Source organism: Semicossyphus pulcher, unplaced genomic scaffold (genome assembly GCF_022749685.1).
Source record: "Semicossyphus pulcher isolate SPU_LCO1_2020_fin unplaced genomic scaffold, fSemPul1.0.p SCAF_7, whole genome shotgun sequence".
NCBI lineage: Eukaryota > Metazoa > Chordata > Actinopteri > Labriformes > Labridae > Semicossyphus > Semicossyphus pulcher.
Genome location: NW_027211748.1, coordinates 23,361,524 through 23,382,262, shown reverse-complemented (window position 1 = coordinate 23,382,262; position 20,739 = coordinate 23,361,524). Strand labels below are relative to the sequence as shown.

Genomic DNA, 20,739 nt, shown 5'->3' with positions numbered 1-20,739 from the left:
TTTTTCTGTGCTCTGCTTGTTGAAACAGACTATTAAAGGCTGCAGACAAGACTTGGTCAAACAACGTTTATCTGAAGTGGCTCCCATTAGCCCCTCTACATGTGACAGGAGAGCAGGGGGACTATTTGGTGAAGTCAGAGAGCACGTACGATGACAAATTAGGGGTGAGAAAACTTGTCAACCCGATTTGAAAAGCCGAGAGATGAATGTATGTCGGCTAAGCCCCGCGCGGATCCTCCAAAGACCACCTGAGGTGCTGGTTTTCAGAGAGGTTTACACAGCAGAGGGGAATTAGCCTGTCAGTGTTATACTCTAAGACATTACATCATTAGCCGCAAATAATGACAAATTATGACTAAAATGCTCACTTTCCTGAGAAAGACAAACACGCTGATAAATGGACTCAGATACCACAAGAGGAGTCCACAAAGTAAATCTTCTTTCATTGTCAGTGGAGCAGGTTTTCTCCTGATGGCAGAGCAGATAAAAGTCTTAGTGGTTAATTCCTAAAGAGACAGCAGGTGGAGTGATATGTGGAGCAACAAGGAGATTTTACCTTTTAAATGCCACTCAGCAGCGCTGTCTCAAACTTTTATGAATGCAGGAATCATTGCACCTTAAATATTGACTACTTTGTTTTTTTCTTGTGTGTTGGTCTCTTTAAAGATAACGGTGCTTCAACAAAGTTAGACGCTGAAACTCCGGCTCCTTGCTGTGAAAATGAGAAAGTATGCAGGGTTTGAGCAACTCTTACTACTCTCTTTTTATACCCTTTTGTCACTTTTTATGTGTAGACACAAGGGCCAAACCATAAAGGAGTCTAAAGTGTCTATTATACCCATTTGTACGATTTGTTGCATGACTTCTTGAACAAAGATCAGGAATACAGAGCTGGTGTACGGCTCAGAGCGTAGTCCCAAAGGAGTCCCAGTAATGCTTTAAGACATATAAAATGCTCTGCTTGAAATAATAAATTGTGTCTGAAATGTTTTTTTCTGCAAAATACGTTTAATTACCTTGTGAAGATCCTCCCAAAGCATCTCCTCCTTCTCCCTCATTTAAAATTCCTGAATCTGCATAGGCCCCGCCCACTATGTGCTACGTTTCTTTCGTAAAATTCATAAACATCTCTGCCATCGTTTAGTGGCAACTTGTTGAAGCTTAGCTAGCTTGAAATGTAGTAATTAGCAGCAGTAACGTTAATGAGTTTGCAAAAAATTACAGTTACAGCTGGCTCACGCATCATCAAAGTGGTTGCCATAGGTTACACATAATGATATGCATAGCGTCACCCCGTCCATTAACGGGATTGGCTCCTTAGGTTTGTGACGTCTCAAACCTGCCAATCTGAAAACGTGTTGTTCAGCCTGTCCTTGGTACACTGCAGTTTAAAAGCAGACAGGCCCAGCCATGGAGATGACTGCTGATGTTGTCCCTGATATGTCTTGTAGCACATGAAGAACACCACATGGAGATGTTTACAAGGTTAAACACTTGATTTTCACTGGAGGGGGGCTTTAAAACTCCAGTGTACACTAAAACAGATTTTTTATTAGTTTTCAAAGGTGGCTAAAGTACATGTTCCACGTGACCCCTTGTAGAGCGCTACATAGCTTAGCTTCCTCAGTGGTAGAACCATTCGTCTCTCAATCGGAAGGTTGGGGGTTTTGATCCCAGACTGCTACAGTCACATGTCGAAGTGTCCTTGGGCAAGACACTGAAAATAACCTTTAGTGTATGAATGAGCATAGATTCTGATTGAAGATTGGCATAGCAGCCTCTGCCATCAGAGTGTGAAAGTGTGAGTGTGACATGGCGTGTAAAAGCACTTTGAGTGGTCAGAAGACTAGAAAAGTGCTATATAAGTGCAGCCCATTCACCATCTACTGTTCATAGTACACTCACTATTGATAAGTGCCTCATAAAACCCAAACTCAAAAACCCGGACTGTCCCTTTAAGTAATTTCCACTGAACCAAATTAATTACTCTGACTTGGAATCTGATGGTTGATCGAGTGTGTTTGCTGATATTTGTGCACATTTAACCTTTACGTGTCCTTCGGTGTATGTTCAAGCATTTACAGTTTGATGTGTAGTTATCCCTGGTTTAATGTTTGACTTTGTGTGTGTGCGTATGTGCGTGCGTGTGTGTGATAACTGTACCATTGCTTGTGAGAAGCTAACGCTGCCTCTCGCTCTCTTTGAAGGAGGCCCTGCGGCTGTTCAGCTCCTAAATCTCATAATGGCTTCAATAACAGCCTCATATCTTCGTGACAGCTGTTTCAAAGGGCTGGCAGGTTAAATGTACGGTACATCACATTCACTCTGACAGCTCTACAAAGACAATAGAAAGTAGATTATTAAACATCTTACATCAGTAAAAAAAAAACAGGATAGAAACAGGTTGTAAACTGATTGGCAGGTTGGCACCATGTGCAGTTTAAAGTGTTTTCATAAGGACAGGCTTTACAGAGCAGCTCAGCGCTGTGGTTAAAGGTGGATTACCTTTTTAATAACTTGTTTACAGAACGATGGGACAGAAAGGTAAAATGTTTCGGGAGAAACAGAGACATAAAGCCACTTTCACACATTAACTCCTGACGTTTTGGAGACAATTTCAGGACATGTGGGACTTAAAATTTTCCACACTTAAAAATTGCATTCCACACACATCCCACACAGAAATTTTTTTTTGTCAGTCTCTGACGCAATCTCACAACTTGAAGTATTCAGTTTGATTTAGTTGGGGGGTGTGCCTGGGTAGAGCGTGCAGGAGGAGTCTTCTCGTAACGGTGACACAATACAAACAGTAAAAAACAATATTCCTGGCAACTGAGACGAGCATTACAGAGTAAAAAGCAGTGAAACTCAACTCGAACGTCAGAAACACTTGCAGTCCGATTTTGTGCACCGCTTAAACACGAGGTGATCGGATTCAAACGTTTGCATTCACACATGCATCCTCTCTGCACAAAGTGGGGAAATCCTCAGGAGTGCAGTGCATGTGTAAAAGAAGCTGAGGATACTTCTCCACATTGTCAGTGATGTTTAGGTAAATGCATGACAATCATGTCAGTCAAACTCCTCGCTATGGCAACATGCAACATCAAAGCCCCCAAAGAGAAGCCTCATCAGTTGTACTCGTTACTACTCAATACGGTCTCAGAGCAGACCATCATCATGGCTGCGTCTGTGCAAAGATAATACAGATACAATTCATTGTCATACTTTTTGAACAGGTTATATAAATTGGCCAATAATAACACTATTAGACGGGCTACTAACACCTTGTCTTTTCTCTTTATAAAGACTGGATACTACAGGTAAGAGTGCTGCATCTTGGGTGGAAATAAAGTGACTTGACTTACCTTAACTAAGGACTCGACTTGACTTGACATAACCTGTGACGTGACTTGACTTGCCCAAGAAAAAAATGACTCGAGACTCACTTGAGACTTGGACCAAGTGACTTAAGACTTACTTGGGACTTGAGCAAAGATGACTTGGTCACAACACTGACTGGAAATATGTTAAATTGCATCGTCCCTATCAGATAAAATAAATTCAATAGTCATGTCAGACATTATAATTACCCAAAGTCAAGTACAAGTACCTCTTAATTTTACTTCAGTGCAAGTGTACTTGAGAAAATGTACTCTCACAGCTGTCACGAAGTCTACAAGTTTGTAAATTTGATGTAGGCACACGGCAGCTGCTGCCAGCATAGCACACCTTAATCTACCAAACTGTCGACTCCAGTTGCATTGTTGGAAATGGAGGCAACCAGATTTTGACAAGGAAGTAGAATGAATGGAGTTAAAAAGGTGATATGTCCGGTTTGGTTCAATCAAATTACAACCTTTTTTTTTAAACTTCCCATCTTGACTCAGATTGTGTTAAAGCGATGCAGAAGATTTACCTGTCAAGCAATGTTTGATGTTTTTCCCACAAAAGAAGAAATTAATTTCTTCTTTCTTTGATCATTGACAGATTTGTGCATCTCAACAGGTGTTGCCAAATACCTTTGAAATCTTATTTGAAGCGTATAATAATTATTTAAAGGTTCCATCTGTTATGAAGAACCACGAGTCACATGTTTAAACAGGTGAAAGATAAGAAATGATTGTACCTGAGCAAATATTTTGCATTACATGATTTTTAATTAGCATCAGACATCTGGTTAGATCTCCAACCGCGTGTGTGTGTGTGTGTGTGTGTGTGTGTGTGCGCGCCCGTGCCTGTGTGCGATCAAATAAAGCAGACATAATGCCAGTTTCAGTGTAAAACGCCAAAGCATTCACACGCTGTCACTGCCATTACCACCCACACGCAGCATGAGGAGGAATCTGGAGTCTCTGCCAGAGTTTGGTGTGTAGTCACTTATTGTGATCTGTTGCCAGCTGACCGGCGGCAACACCAAACCTGTGTATAACACCTTTTGGTATGCGCTTCCAGCCGAGTCTGAACCTGCTCACACACCTGAAGGCACAGAGGAATGTCATTTAGCCAAAACCGGCATCCCTGGAGGCCGTCACGAACCACAAATATGTCAGTGCTGTTTGGATCTTATAAAACGCTGCAAGTCGAACCTTCAAAATAAAGTGCTGATTCGATTTTCAGTTTAAATCTGCGAAGGTCTAAGTCTGCAACTCTCAGAAATTTCCCTCTCTACCATCTTCCAAACACCCCCACCCCTGCCCCCTCCTCTAAAGAAGAGGCTCCCAGCCTGGTCCCAGTCACTCATCCCGCTCTTCTCCTCCTTTTGTCTCTGCTCGGGGGTTGGAGGGTGTAATTGGTGGAGCCCGCTCAGGTGAAAGCAGACCTCTTGTCTGGGGACACAAAACCGTCTCTCTGTGTGTGTCTGCAGCGCCGCAAGGTCAAAAGGACACACCGTATTCGGACACACACACACACACACACACACACACACACACACAGAGCTCTCTTCACTCATCCTCCAGCCCCCAACAATCAGTGCAGCTACCTGGGAAAGGTAATTATTTGCTCTCCTGTCTGTCTGCTGGCTTTCAGGGCACTCAGCTGCCAGCTCTGAGAAGAAACAGAGACAGAAGACGGTTTGTGCCGCGCTCTCAGATTTGTGTTTGATACATCCTGAGGGTTTCTGATAGCTCTTTCTCGTTTTTCAATTTGAATAAAAGGTCAACATGAATTTGTTTAGAAGAAACTGTCCTGCACACCTTTGCGTCCTGGAAGTGATGAGTCTATCAACATGCACGCACACATTTCCAGTTGTTTTCTGTGAAGGCAAACATGATGTAAAATGCACCGGTGCAGTTTGACCTGTACAAACATGATCTGAAGGTAGAGTTGCTCGGAGCGCAGAATTAATCACACAATCACAGGTGCTTTTAACCTGATGACTAAAAGACTTCTGTCAGTTTTTTAAAATATGACTCCTGCGTGTCATGTTGTTGGCGTGGTAACAATGAAATCAATAATGATTGGTTTGACTTTGGCAAAGTCGTTCCCCAACTACAAACCAGACCGACAACTTTTGATGGACTTGTAGGAAATTTTGTGAAAACTAGACGATGGTGGTGGCCCATTTGGGAAATTGTCTGACTTCCTGTGACCCACTTTTCACAAAATCTGTGACATTTCTCAACATCTACACGATGGATTGGAAAAACATTTGTGCAGACATTTTCCTTTTGACTTTGGTGACACATTGACATTTTAACTAGCGCTACCATTGGGTTGTTAGCGTCTTCTTCTTTTTTTCTTTTTTTTGGGGCTTTTGTCTTTATTGATAGACCAGCTGAATGTTGACAGGAAACGTGGGGAAGGGAGAGTTGGGGTTGACCTGCGCCAAAGTTGGAGTCGAGCCCGCGGCCAAGTATTTGATCATCTTTTTTTAAACTTTTGTGAGCAAGTTAATGTCGCCTTCAGGGTGAATTTGAGTCATTCTGATGCTCCACTGTCAGGTGAACCAATGATTTGGTTCGTAGCTAAATTTCTGCAAAACGAACGACATTCATCTTCAGCCTGCCTGTTGTAAACATACTGTATCTCACTACTGTCTTTTCCACCTGAAACTTAACTGTAACTTAAAAGGAATTTCACTATCAGCACCGAATGATCTCAGTTATTATGACCTCTGCAGTGACCGTAGCCAATATTTACTGTTCGTACAAAGGAAGAGCAGGTGGAATGTGGTGCTATGCAAATGTAATACAACTGTCTAATTCACATTATCAGGAGCGGAGGGCTAACTCCCACAGGCAGCTAAAATAACACAAATGCAATAAAGTTGTTGTTCTCATTGACCGCTTGTGTTGACTGTTTCTGTTCAGGCTCTTTGGTTCCAGTGAAGAGGATTGAGGTAATCTAACTGAAGTCATCACAGGTATAGTCACAGTCCACGAAAAGCACCTGGAAAGATAAGTTACGAGGAGATCAACAAACAGATGTTGACCTCACATGTGCAGTCAGGTGAAGATCAAAGAATCTGTTAGTCACCCCATGATACAAACACTAACGCTGAAGTCCACCAGACATTTCTGTCTTTTGACATATCCTCACATATCAAAATGAAGTCCAATGCATTAATGACATCTACATATATTTTAATGTTTTAGAAAAAGTATGCATGCATGTTAAGACTGGGATGTGCAGACATCTTCCAGTCATCTGGTGATATGAAACAAACGAGGCTACGGTCGCTCCAACGTCTCTGTCGCTGTAGAGCAGAGCTTTCAACTAAATGCTAACGTCAACACCCAGCAGACATTTCCTCGACCTGCGTCACGACGAACAAGTCCAATAGACGTCGAGTCACAACGTGACTATATTTAGACCATTTGCTGACATGAAAACACAATCTACAAGGGATGTCGGCTTAGAGGGAAACTTTTTTGACAATGGTGTAACTTTGTGTAAATAACTACGATTTAACGGTTGAGTTTACACGATTTGTTATTGAAAAGTGTTATTATTCTAAGCACAATATGCTATCATGTATGTGGCTAATATAGAGGCTAAAATGGACCCAGTGAGAACCAACCAGGATTTCAGTGTTGAAACGTCTAAGACCAAATTTCACCGCTTTCAACAGGCTAAAATATTTTTACGACATCAACGTGTCAGAAACACATTTTTGTTTTATAATTTTGTTGATTTGTTCTTTTTAGCTTTGAAAGGGTGACGAAAGTGATGTTTGTAGCGGCAATTCTCATAAATCATTTTGCAGTGGTTCACGTCAAAAATGTAATTTTAACGCATTTTATTTTTTATATAAAAATCATAAACACAGCGCTTCATGGGCTGTGTGATATGTCATAAAACCGACGTCAACTTTCATATCAGCCCCTCTACAGGACGTCGTATCGACCTCCATGACCAACGTTGATTAGACGTCTATTAGATGTCAAAATGTTTGCTGGGCATGCTCGCACTGACAATGCAGATATTTTTCTAATATAGTGTTAAGCATGTTCACCATCTTTGTTTTGCATATTAGCACATATTTTTGCTAATTTGTACCAAATACAGAAGTGATTAGTAACTCAGTCAAATGGGAATAATCAATAGTCTAGCAGGTATTGTTTATCAACCAAAGTGCTGCACAAATTGGATTTACTTTCTGATAAAATCACCCACATTATTGGATTACTGTTCATGGAAATCCTTCCAGCTATTCAGCAACATCTTGGTGGTACTAGAGCAAAAGAAGTCAGGTGATCAACAAAGTCTTTTGGATTCATCCTCTGAGGACCATAAAAAGTAATACCAATCCATTCAGGTAGTTTTCAGATATTTGCACTTGAGTTCTATTAAACACCACTCGCAGGTCAAAGTTCTCATTTATCACAGAATCACCAACGATTTTAGGATTCCTCATTTGGAAACCATGAATTTACAAAATCTAACAAATGACTGACAGACGACCCAGCGTTACAATCACATGGGTAGCAGTTTATAGTAAGTAAGTGAGTCCTAACTCTTAAACAGCGAGCAGGAATAACCCCCACAGTGCTGCATATTTCAGTGGCAAAACTTGTTCCTCATAGATTTATGGTCTGCATGGGTGGCCCCGCTGGAAGTTGAACTCCTAAGCACACCATGAGACACTATATTGACACAGAATACGCAGTGTGCTATACACAATACATCCCCCCTTGGCCTCTCAGTCACCCACGCTGTGCACCGGCTTTCTTTAGCTCTCCATGGCCCGTGACAGAAGGGAAAAAAGCGAGGTGTTTAAGAAAGCACGACGTCATTCAACATCGATCAAAGATATTTGAATTTCTCTTGATTGTTCCGGCTGCGACTTTCTTAAAGTTGAACAGGTTGGACTTTGTCATTGAATTGCAGGTATTGAGACTATCCACTTGGTTTCTGGTATCTCACGTCCTCATACAACAAGTCCTGAGATGTTAGGTCCCATGGTGACTGGTGCACAAATGGTGCAAAAGCAAGGCAGGCATATGTAATTTAATACACAAATATATGAAGAAATGAACACCATTGTGTGTTGGATAATAACCAATAATGTCAAGCATCATATGTTTTCCTTATGGCTCTTACAAAAGCCGAACAATGGGAGAGATTTGGTCCCTTTGTCATGCATCTAGCTAGAGTATCACGGCTGGATGGAAAAGTTTCACAGCTCAGCCGCTGAAAGATGAGCTAAGTGGAGCAGCCAACATGGACGACCAGCTATCGCTTATTGCCCAAGAGCACAAGGATTGCTCCTGCAGAAGCAACCCTACACCATCTTTAAGCACACCACGTTTCTTCCCATTACCTCTTAAATGGCGCACCTATTGTCAGCCATTTTCTTTAAACAGCAACCCACTTGTAATGATATAAGCAGGCTATTTATGGCACCAAGTTGGATGACTAACGGTGGTGTCAGGTCCCGGAGTTTAGGACTAGGCCTCTTGTGTTTCCTGACCTTTATGGAATAGATAATTGCAAGTTCATTATTGGCTGCAGTGACAAAAAGTTGACACACATTTCAATCTCAAAATTCAAGACAATATAGACCAGAAATTCTTAAAAAGTGAACATCTACTACATCTGCTGAGGAAGATAGTTTGATACAGTTTCAAAGCCCAAGATTGGACATGCAATCCATCCATGTCCCCAGGATTATATACAATTTCCTTAGTAGAAAGTAATTATTTTGAAAGCTGCACAAAGCAGCTCTTAAAATAATGTGGAATTACTGAAAGCATCTATTTAAAGATATAATCTCGAAGTTCTCAGTTTCGTTCTTTTTGGCGGCACCTTATGGTGATAAAAGGCAATTGCAGGCGCATACGTCGATAACCAGATGTCTACAGTTGGCTCCCTTTGTTACGGTTGTAAGTCTTGATTTTCCTGGCTCACAGGCGCTTTCCTTCTTAGACTGTTTGCCTTCATCTGAGCGTCTTGCAGAGACCGGAAAAGCAGCCGCTTAGCTCCGCCTACCCTCTCTGGCAGACCAACCACTGCTGGGTGATGGAAAACGTGTCACTAACTGGGCGTCACTTGTGATTTTTTCCACGAAAGTCGTGCCAGACACCCAGTCTGTAACACTGCAAATGCAAAGGCTTTCATCAGTGGGCCATAGGCTCAATCACCGTTGTTACCTCATTCAGCAATAGATAGTGACTTAACGGACATTTATTTACAGGGAAATCTTCAGTCGGTCTTAAAGCTGCAGTGACAGAAAACTCAAAGCACACTAAACCATGTAGGATTTAAAGGGATAATGTTTCACAGTTAGAGAAAAGTCGATGTTCCAGAAACACCTGGTTAAAACTAATTCACTGGGGCGCTGGTTTGGCTCGGTTGGTAGAGCAGGCGCCCCATGTATAGAGGCTACAGTCCTCGTCGCACTGATCGCAGGTTCGACTCCCGGTCTGCCGATCCATTTGGTGCATGTCATCCCCTACTCTCTGCTCCCCACATTTCCTGTCTGTCTTCAGCTATCCTATGAATAAAGGCAAAAAAAGCCAAAAAAATAATCTTTAACAAAAAAAAAAAAAAAAAAAAAACTAATTCACTGAGGATATAAATAAATGGTTTCACCGGTCTTCTTTGATCTGTCTGTGACCTCTTCATATGTTAATTCTTGTTGGCTGAAGTTCTCGACCTCTGGACTCGTTTCCCCTTTTCCATGCACCTTGGAAGAAGTTTACGTTGATTCAGAAATCCTCACTTTACTGCAATCTCCCGTTGTACATGACGATATAGTCGATCTCAGAGTATTTAGCTGTAATCACGTTGATTGTTGTTAATGACCTGACCTTGAAATGGTTACTGCGCCCCGCTCCTCACCACATGTTGGCTCGATGCGAGTTGTTTGTTTCAGAGAGGGCGTGGAAGAAGACTTAGAATCTTGTTTCATGTTCATGTGTTTCACCTTGGACAGAGGTCGCTACATAAATATAAAATATAAATATAAAAATTATTTAAAATCTTGAAGACTTAGCACTCACATACAGGCAAAACACATGCATGAGAAAAATCACATTTCTGAATGACAAAACGATAAAATATGGGTCATCAGTGCTCATGTCTTTGTTGCCTCTTGTCTTTTTTTCTCACCTTTTTGACCGTGGTTCGTCATCATTCAGCTGCTTCTGAGTCAGAATGAGCCCAGCTCTGGAATACATCACTTCTCTGAGAGTCTCTTACTTACTTACTCCCAAATTCCACATTTCTTTTTACTTTTATGAAAGTCCTTGGTTTGTGACGTACATGAGAACGCTGCCGTGACACAGATACAGACACGCACCTCGATAAAGGCGTCCCAACAGGTGGAACAGGTAAACGGCCCTGGAGGTGGTTGGTAGCATTAAGAGTCAGACTCTCAGCCGCTGCTACAGGCGAATAAAGAGACATAAAGAGGTGAAACCGAGACAGAAAGAGGCGAGACAGGTTCTGCTGGATCTGACTAACAGCTGCTGGCCTTAGAGTTTTTATTTTACTCAGATTCTCTGCTCTTCAGTCAAACACACAAGGAGGTTTTGATTAACTTTTTTTATGTTCTGACCACATAAAGTCCCAATAAATCTGCATAATGTCCATGAAAAATCCAAACATGAAAAAAATTATACATTGTAAGAGCAATGAAACAAATGCAGCATGCTTTCTGAGTAGGTTTTAAATGTACTTGCATCAACACGTCCTCTTTAACATTTTACAGGTGATTATAATGTGCTTGTTTCTGCACAGAATGGCTGCTGGGTTTTTGTACCTCTCAACAGGAGGATGTTTCAATTCAGAGCAAAGCCCTTAGTCTGATTTTTCACATGTCCGAAATGGAACTTGGTTACTTTTTTCACATTAAAATGTAATAATACATTTTCCTTTCTCCAGTGTGTTTGGGTACTGGTGGATTGCAGCAGATTTCTGTTTGTATTTGTGAGTTATCTTTGATTTTTAACGTGGAAGGTCATTTATTGATTCATTGGTATAGTATGATACAGAAAGTCAACCAGGACCCTGCGCTGCCCAGGCTGTTTTCTGATTTAAAGCACTGAAACAAGATTACAAGTGAACTCTCGCACACTGTCCAACTTGCAGAAAATACATTTATTTGCCTGCAACGTTTCGGTACTTGACCGTCATCAGACAAACACTTAGTGAACGGGGGCCGGCCAACTTAAAGCGGCAGTTCTCCCCTGGAAAAAGCCACTGTCAGTCAAAGCTGGTGTTCTCTGTAATCGATAGAAGCCGTGATATTTGAAATTGGCGCCATAGCTGTAGTGAAAGTCGTACAAACAGCTTGTGGTTTCTCCCATTCTACATTTCTACAACACCCAGCGTGCATTGCGCCCCTCCTTCTGAAAGGAACGGCCCAGCGAGAGACGTTGGAGTGAAATACTACCGTTTACAGAGCGGTACAGAATCTGAAATGCGCTGAGAATATACCAGTGGATCGTCTAAAAGATCTTCCGGTCTGCAGTCTACATTTCAAACCTGACGATTTTGAACGAGACATGACATCGGAGGCCGGCGTCCTAGATTGAGGAAGTTTAGTTTAGCGAGCTCACACTGGAGAAGCAGATAGCATCCTCCAAAGTCACAGAGCGAAATTGCATTTTTTTTCTACCATAATGGCATTAGCTCCCCATAATAGCATGATAGGACTGAGGTTGAAATCGGTGAACTGGCCCTTTAAGTAGAATTGAGTGGCTGCATGTTTGCAGCCAATCAACATTTTTGATCACAATAAGTGAACTGATTAACTAATTTATAAATCACCAACATCAGCCTCCTGATTAAGTCAACACAACAGAAGCAAACATAATGTTAAAGAAATGATCCATAACAGAACCAAAGGGCTACACTCCAACCAAAACAGCAAACATGACAGCAGGTCATGAAACCGAAATAGTTAATGAATAATCAAATGTTTACAACAGTATAGATATTTACAGTTAGTCACCCTAGTAAAGAAAAAAGTCCCCAAAGCACTGAAACAAACAGAATTGATGCCACTTTCAGCTGAAGAGCAGTTTTTAATGTTATTGGGAACGTGTGAGGACGAGGCCTGAAACTCACCCTGCAGGCATCTGCACATTCTGCAACTGTCTGATAAATGGGCCAATGTGATTCTGAACTTGGAGGTCATGTCAGTGTGAAAATACAAACTTTAAATGTCTCATTACTGCTGAAGAATACCAAGATTAATGAAAGAATAGTAGATAGAACAAACAGTCCTGAATCTCCCTCTCTGCCTGTCTGTCTTTACTCAGTGGATAATCGTTAACATCGCAGCTCCTAATTACCTCTGATCCTGATCACACACACCCGATACCGAGATGTGCCAACATGCTGCTAAGTACGTGGCAGGACCTGATCTCATTAGCCAAACGGCTAACTGCTAATGGCCTCATTAGTATCTAACCTGCTGGAAGAGGCTAAACCATTTAGCACCGTAGGAAGCTAAACACTGCAGCAGGGAAATGATCATTTGTTTGATTTAACAAGTGGCTTCATTAGCATTTGGGATCATGTTTAATTAGCCACATGATTTTATGTCATTCCAAACACAATGTAAGGCATTTGCTTCCTGCTGCAGTGCTATCTTACTTCATGAAATGGACATAATATAGCATGTAGTCCCATCAAAACCTTAAAGACCCCCCCCCCCTCCTGCAGTCAGACTGTTTGACCACATCAGGCGTCGAACTCGGTCCTCAGGAAGAGCAGAATTACAGATAACAGAGCTTCAGGCCGGTGTTATTGCTGTTCTTTTTTCCCATGATTCTTCTCATCGGTGAGCGTTTGTTCTTGTTTCCTCTCCTCCCCACCTCCCTGTGATATCGCTCCAGCAGTAGCTAGCACGTCTCCGTGCCGTACTCGTACTTTCTTTTTTCCTCTCTAATCACTCTGTTGCTGTTTCATGCCATGCAAGGCGGCATATTTATCCAAGATAACAGCCGGGTTTCCCCCCACTTTGTGGGTGATGGAGGATAATTGCTGTTGGTGTGTGTGTTTGTTTCTGTGTCTCCATGTTCTGCTAAATAGACCTGACTCCTGAGCACAGATACTGTTGGGACAAGAACACAAAAACTATGTGGGTATGTGTGAATGTAAAAGAGAGAATGACCGTACAGAAGGTTACATGTGCCTCAGCAGTTTGCACACATTTGCAAACTTTCAGGCTCCTGCTCGGCTGCTGGATGAAGCCTGTTAAAATGTTTTAAGCATCAAAACATATAAAAGGGGGACCAGCGAGAAAGTGTAAATCAATGGATCCAAGCTAACTTTGTCTGATGTAGCTTCTGCCATGGGCCCCTTTCATCATACTACTCATATTCGTAAGGCATTTGAATCTATTTCAAGTTTTCAACACTACAGCTCCGGAAAAAATTAAGAGACCTCTCCAAATGTTCCAGCATCTCTCTCTACATGTCACGGCCAAATCCAGCTCTGAAACCTATTAAAACCTCCTGACTGTGATGAAGAGGGAGATGGACGGTCACAAGCTGTCGAACAAAGAGCGGCCTAACGTCACCCAACAGCACTGTCACAGACGGGTGGAGAGCATGCACAGATGCATGAAGGCTGTAATTAATAGTATATAAAGTATAGTATAGTCATCAACATCATCATGAAAATCCTAGTCAGCATAAACTACATCCTCGATGTCATCATCATCAATATCATTAAGGTCAGAGGTGTTCATAAAGAGCTGGGTCTTTAGCTTCTTCTTAAAGGTGAAAGGGACTCTGCGGACCGGATGGAGTTTGGTAGCTTGCTTTTTAGCTACTGCTCACAAACTCAACAGTAACACAGTTGTAGATACAGCTTATTAATATGTGGATTTATTTCCAACCAAACTAAAAAAATTTATTAGATAGATCTTTATGTGCACATGAACACACTGCTGAAATACCCCGCATGTAACTTAAGCAGTGATTCCCAAACAAATATCTGCTTTAGGCCAGAAATAAGAAAGAAATCGTTACTTTCCAGGGTTTAAAAACACCAACATGTTTACAAATGATACGTCAGGTAAAGAAACTGTTTAATTAAAAGCATCAACATGAATGAGACTGGTTTTTACATGGTGTAAATTAAAAAAGAACATTTTTAGAAAACTATATTTAAACTTTGGAACCAAATAACTTTTTTTTATCTCTAGGAAACATTTGAGCGTTACCAGGATGAGGTGCGTGGGCTCTGTCTGTCTGTGTGCTTACCTGTAATCTGAAGTAATTGTGTTTAGAAAACACTTGAGCTGAAAGACTTCCTCCTTTCAGAAAAGAGAGGCACAAAAGGAGAAACCTGAGCCAGGGGCCGTTCTTTATCTCCGTCTGTCTCTGTGTTCTGAGCTGTTTGGTACACGGCCTGGCTCTGATGAAGCCTCAGACGGAACAAGATATAGCACATAGACTTTTTATTTGGATTTATGTTTCATTTCGTGGATTTTTTTTAAGGATACCAAGACAGAAAATCTCTAATCTCTTTTATAATTACACAAAAGCAGGTTCAGTTGTACAACACGTTCACTTTAAACCACATAAAGAATATGGTAAAGCCTTTACTGCTGAATAGATATAAATATGAGTATGATACATTTCCAGCTGCGAGATCAGTCAGCACATGAGTCAGAGCGTGTCCCTGTCCGTATCCTCAGCTGAGCGGCTCAGCGTGTCTGCACAGTGAAAGTAGAGGAAGCGAGTGTCTAGTTTTTCCTCAGGAAACTGAGTCCATTTCCACTTGGCTCGGGGACAGAACAGGAAGCAGCCCTGCGTAAGCCGAGGGGGTTAAAAATAACGGAGTATAAAGGCAGGGAGCTGCAGGACGCTGACGTTCACAGCACCTGCAGCAGCACATGGAGGAGGACAGAGACGTTTGCATCACTTTCTATGGAGTTTTGGGGGATTTAAAAAGTCAGCCATTATAATAAATGTATATAAGACAAAGGACTAAAACTGTGATGCTGTTATGAAGCTTATTATAACACAATCACTTCACTTCATTGTTTTCTGTATGTTGAGTCCAGTTGGCGAAGTGTTCTTCCTCTCACTCACATTCTTTACATATATTTATCGAGGTGTAGTTTTTTAATTATTATTATTGTTCATAGTTGTTTTCTACAGAGTTTGTAGTTTTCCTATTCACAGTCATGTTTTAGTTGTTGTCAGTTCATATTATTGCTTTCTTTAAAACCACAACCTGAGCACCTAATTTCATTCCCTTACATGCACAACCAGGCTGTGGGGGGACAATAAAACTCCTTGAACCACTGTAACTGTTGGACCCTTCATTTGTTCTCTTTGTTATATATATGTGAACATTTAATGTTTTCTATCTTAATTTGGTTTTAAAAGAGTTTCTCTGCCTGACAGATGTAAAACCTGTAAAGATGAATGGCGTCTATTTACGGTCATTATATTTGCTTTTATTTCGCAGTGTGTAGCAGTTTGAACAACAAAATAAACCATCTGTCATAGTGGTTGGATTAGAGTTGGCTTAACCAATGAGTAGTTTATATAATATATATAATATTACTTTTATTACATACATACATAGTTCATAAATGCTGCTCTCACTTCTTGTTTTAATCATGCTGCACACCGTGTGTGTTTTCATCTTTAAAAATGGCTGTGCAGTTTTCTGAGCAGAAAAATAACCAAGCAGATCTATGGACGAGGAAAAATGTGTACATAGTGTGAACAGTTTATTTACTACTATTTTTGTTACTGTTCTCATATTTTTTATCCTTTTATGCCAGCTGTACTTTTTGTCTATTTTTATTACTTGAGTACTTATTTATTTGCATGTTTTGTGAGCTGCTGTAACGAGTACATTTCCTCTGTGGGATCAATAAAGCTTTTTATCTTATCTTATCTTATCTTGAGGTTTTTTGTGTATCTGGGGTTTTTAGCAACAGAGTTTCAAACAGGCATTTTAAAGGATCAGATAATCCTTTATTGATCCCCTGGGGGGAATATCGGGAAACAGATTACAGCATGATTTATTGATCAAGTGTTAATATGGCCTCTCTCTAAGCCAATAAGTTGATACATAAAAAGTGTTTCAGCACTTCCCCTCGTCATAATACGGTGCGAAATCGTTAACTACAGTAGATACATAAAGGCCCTGTGTGAGACTGCTCACATACTGCTCTCTCTCTCTCTCTCTCTCTCTCTCGCTCTCTCTCTCTCTCTCTCTCTCATCCACCTGTACATTAGCATAGCAATGACTGCAGGGGACTCGCAGGGCTATGGGGGGGGGGGGGGGGGAGATCATTAAGAAACATGTAGTTCTTTGTTGACACCCAGATTAACAGGTTGTTTCGATGAGTCGCCGCTTCGCACTTCGTGTTTGTTTCAAACACGCAGGGATCAAGTCGGGACAAATTAATGATGTGCGCGCGTGTTTGATGAGGCTGAGACGAAACTGTGTGACACATCTCAACTGTAAAAATGAAAGTATTTTAAAAACAGTCACTTTTTATGTTCAACATATTATATTCTGGTCCAGTGAGTGATTATGTTATCTATATTTCAGCATGATCAGGCAGCTTATAAGAGCTTTTACGCGCAGGAATTTCGGCTTTCCTGCGCTTCATATCTTTATCCAGGTTTAGTGTCGCCCCCTGTGCCTGCCTCAAGGGAAAAGCTGGGTTTCCCATGGGAGGAAAATTCACTGCAGTGAGGGTGAATCTGATACCTTCAGCACTTAACAGACTTTTTTGTCTCACACAAACATGAAAAGGCAGCGGGAAGAAATGTAGATTTTTACGCAAAAACTTCTGACAGAAAAGCAGAAAGTGAAGTTTCGTGTGTGTTTTGGGAGCAGCTGTTTTTGTTTCACATTAATTCATCCATTCATTGATATAAAATCATGTAATATGTGTTTTGTCCGAGTTTATGCACTTTTGTAACTTACCTGCCTGACGTTTGTTTGCCTGCCGTGGGGGAGGTGTGTGTGTGTGTGTGTGTGAGAGAGATAGAGAGAGAGAGAGAGAGAGAGAGAGAGAGAGAGAGAGAGAGAGAGAGAGAGAGAGAAAGACGTGTGTTGGGGGGGGTAGTAGAAGCCACACCCCCCGGCATTAGTGAAGGAGGTATAAGAGGCTCCGGCAACACTGTTGACATTCAAACCCTGAATCCTGGAACGCTCCTCAGCTGTTAACGTTACCAAACAGGCGCTCTATGGACAGAGAGGAACGTCTCTGTTCGCGTTCACTGTTTTAAATTCTTACTTTTCTTTGCATCTAACCCGTAAGCATGGCTGTGGCTGAAGTAGTGATGCCTGTCATGACGACGTTTCCAAGTGTTCAGGCGATGGATGGAAAACAGTTCAATGTAAGTAGATAATGTCAAGTTGTTATTTTGTCTTTTATGTAGATGTGCCTCTGAGTTTTTTCCCCCAACTGTTTGGTTTTATTCTAACGTAAATGTTTTCTTTCGCGCAGCTGTGCAAGATGGATGAGTGCGCACCGAGCAGCGCAGACAACCCGCTCATCGAAGTGGAGTTCAGCATCGTGCAGTCTCCTGCCGTGCCCTCCAAGGATGACGACGAGCTGGCAAAGTTCGTGGACCTCGAGTTCATTTTGTCCAACACCATCGGCTCCGATGTTGGAAGAGACAACGGGAACATTTCCCCGCAGCAGCAGCAGCAGTGCGCGTACTCTCTGCCGGAGTCACCGGAGAGCTGCAGCGGTGCTTCTGTGCCAGACTGCAGCGACCACCCTCCTCCTCCTTCTCACCAGAGCTACCACGGCACCGTGAGCTTCGCAGGATCGGGCCCAGTGCGCAGTCTCATGGCGGAGCTTCTCACGCCAGAGATGAGCTACCCCGTGGAGAGCTCACCGGAGAGCGCAGACAAGGCGAGAGACGCGCGGGAGTACACCGAGCTGCACGCGTTGAATGTTGCTCATCATCAAGTGGCTTCCTCTCCTCCAGCGCTGGGATACAAAGTTAAAACCGAGCCTGTCGGCCAGGCTTGTATGATGGCTTCTAATTGTGGTGGGGACTTTATGGGACAGATGTATGAGAGGCATCAAATGCGCTCCGTGCAGCCTTTTACGCACCACCAGGCTACACTTCCAGGTGCGTTGCCAGGATTCGGCGCGCACCAGATGCAGCATCCCGCAACTCAGGGACGCACAGACTGCCATTTGGCTCTCATGAACACCAGCATGAACACCCATCATCCTAATCAGCAGCACCATCTCCAAAACCAGTACATCAACGCGCCGTACCAGCTGCAGTACGCGCACCAGAATGTGCCACAGTATCAGGGACAGTATAGCATGAACAGAGAGCCTGTCCGCGTGCACCAGCAGCATCACCCAGCTTCTATGCAGGGCATGATGCTCACTCCTCCGTCGTCGCCATCATTGTTGGAGTTTTACGCGCAGGAGGAGGCGGGGGGCATCAAACAGAAGCGAGGCCGCAGGTCGTGGGCCAGAAAACGCGCCGCGACGCACAGCTGCGAGTTCCCCGGCTGTGGGAAAACATACACCAAGAGCTCGCACCTCAAAGCCCACATGAGGACTCATACAGGTGAGCACAGCAGCAACAACATGTCTAACTAATTGTCATTTTGTTATTGTTTGTTTTTGCACTGTAAAGAATGTAATCTAAACAGAATCCTTTGCTCATGTCTCTCAGGTGAGAAGCCGTACCACTGTACCTGGGAAGGCTGCGGCTGGAAGTTCGCCAGGTCAGATGAGCTGACCCGTCACTTCAGGAAGCACACAGGACACCGACCCTTTCAGTGCCACCTGTGTGAGCGCGCGTTCTCTCGCTCAGATCACCTGGCTTTGCACATGAAGAGGCACATGTAATAGAACTTTTTTAATCCAAATCCAAGATGGGAAGGTGCCCGGAGCATCACAGAAGAAGCACGAGCTGGCCCCCCTCACTGTTGAACATTATGTGCATCAGGCCAAAATCAATGGAATGAAATGTTCCTGTGCAACGAACTCCTTTGGGAGGGTGTTTCAGAAGTCAAGTGCCTCCACCAGAAAAGAATGACCTCTGGTGCTTTTTGTAAATATCTGTGGATAAATGAGTAACTTAAAGTAGTCTGTATTTAAGACGGGTTCTCACTCTGTCTTTGAAATAAGTTATTGATTGTTCGTGAGTGCCTTAATGAGACTGTGTATTAGATAAAGAGGAGAACTCACTGCGGGCAGGACCCAGTATTTTGTACATATGTATTTTTGTAACGTTTACATCTCATATCTTTGATACTACTCCGATCAGGTCAGGGTTTTTATAGACTATTTTTCATCGTGTTTCTATTCTTATAATACAATATAAATGTTATAGATTTGCTAAGCTGACATTTCATTGTTCTGTGAAGGTTTGCTGAGCGATGCTAACAAATTCAGGTACTTCAATTCTTTTTCAGCCCCCCCCCCCTAACTTTGCTCCCCTCAGATGTTACTTGCAGCTCAGTGTGAGGGATGCGACACTGATGTATTTTGTTATGGAAACTATATTCTTTGAGAATGAAGAAACTGAATGCAACCAATGGTTGAACTGCTTGTACTTGAAACAGAATCGCCACGGAGATGTAATGCAAATGTTTTCATGCGCTTAAGGGCTCATAAAATAAAAGTACTTTTACAAATACAGAACGTCTGTCATGTCAGTGCCTCTCTGCAACTCGCACAAATCATTCACCTCTAGATCTGCTCTTATTTCTTTCTTTGCTGCGTGGCCAACAACAAACAATAAGAACAGTGCATATAAAACAAGCATTTTATAGGACACAGTTATCTATAGTGTACACAATCAAAAGGTTTTCACAGACAGGGACTTTGCTTTGGTGTGTCGGTGCATAAAGATAGCAGAAAATAAACAAGTACTGCATGTCAATCATAAAAAGACAATAAAATCCCCCCATAATAGATAAAAATTACACAATATGTGAATGAAAGAGCTGTACAGAAGGTGTGTACATGACCATGCAAATGTGCTAACTGACGCTTGTGTCTGCTGTGTACACTTAAGATAAATGTAACATGTAGTGGAGGAGGATGGAGGAGGATGGAGGAGGGGGGCTGTAAGGATTCAGTTTCAGCGGGGGTCCCCGGCCTTCTTTATAAGGCCTGCTGAAGAGAGGAAGAAGCTGTCCTTGTAGCTTCAGGTTTTGGTGTTAATGGACAGCAGCTTCCTGCCAGAGGTGAGAGTCTGGTACAGTTTGTAGGGGAGGGGTCGGAACAATCTCTCTTTCTTGCCAGCTTCGGGGTCCTGGAGGCGTTCAGGTCCTGCAGGGATGACAGATAACAGCTAATCACCTTCTCTGCAG

General features: G+C 42.4%; 1 protein-coding gene across 1 annotated transcript; it reads left to right on the top strand.

Moving 5' to 3' along the window:
* The first annotated feature begins 17,588 nt into the window (after positions 1–17,588).
* Positions 17,589–20,053, top strand: klf17 (Kruppel like factor 17). Its single transcript, XM_069684719.1, has 3 exons — positions 17,589–17,780; positions 17,891–18,983; positions 19,092–20,053. The coding sequence occupies exons 1-3, from the start codon at positions 17,703–17,705 to the stop codon at positions 19,265–19,267; spliced, it is 1,347 nt and encodes a 448-aa protein (XP_069540820.1). The 5' UTR covers positions 17,589–17,702; the 3' UTR covers positions 19,268–20,053.
* The last annotated feature ends 686 nt before the right edge of the window (positions 20,054–20,739 follow it).

Coding starts and splice junctions, on each gene's coding strand:
- klf17 (XM_069684719.1), top strand. CDS start 17,703: ATGGCTGTGGCTGAAGTAGTGATGCCTGTCATGACGACGTTTCCAAGT. Junction 17,781..17,890: donor TGGATGGAAAACAGTTCAAT/GTAAGTAGATAA, acceptor TCTTTCGCGCAG/CTGTGCAAGATGGATGAGTG. Junction 18,984..19,091: donor CCACATGAGGACTCATACAG/GTGAGCACAGCA, acceptor CATGTCTCTCAG/GTGAGAAGCCGTACCACTGT.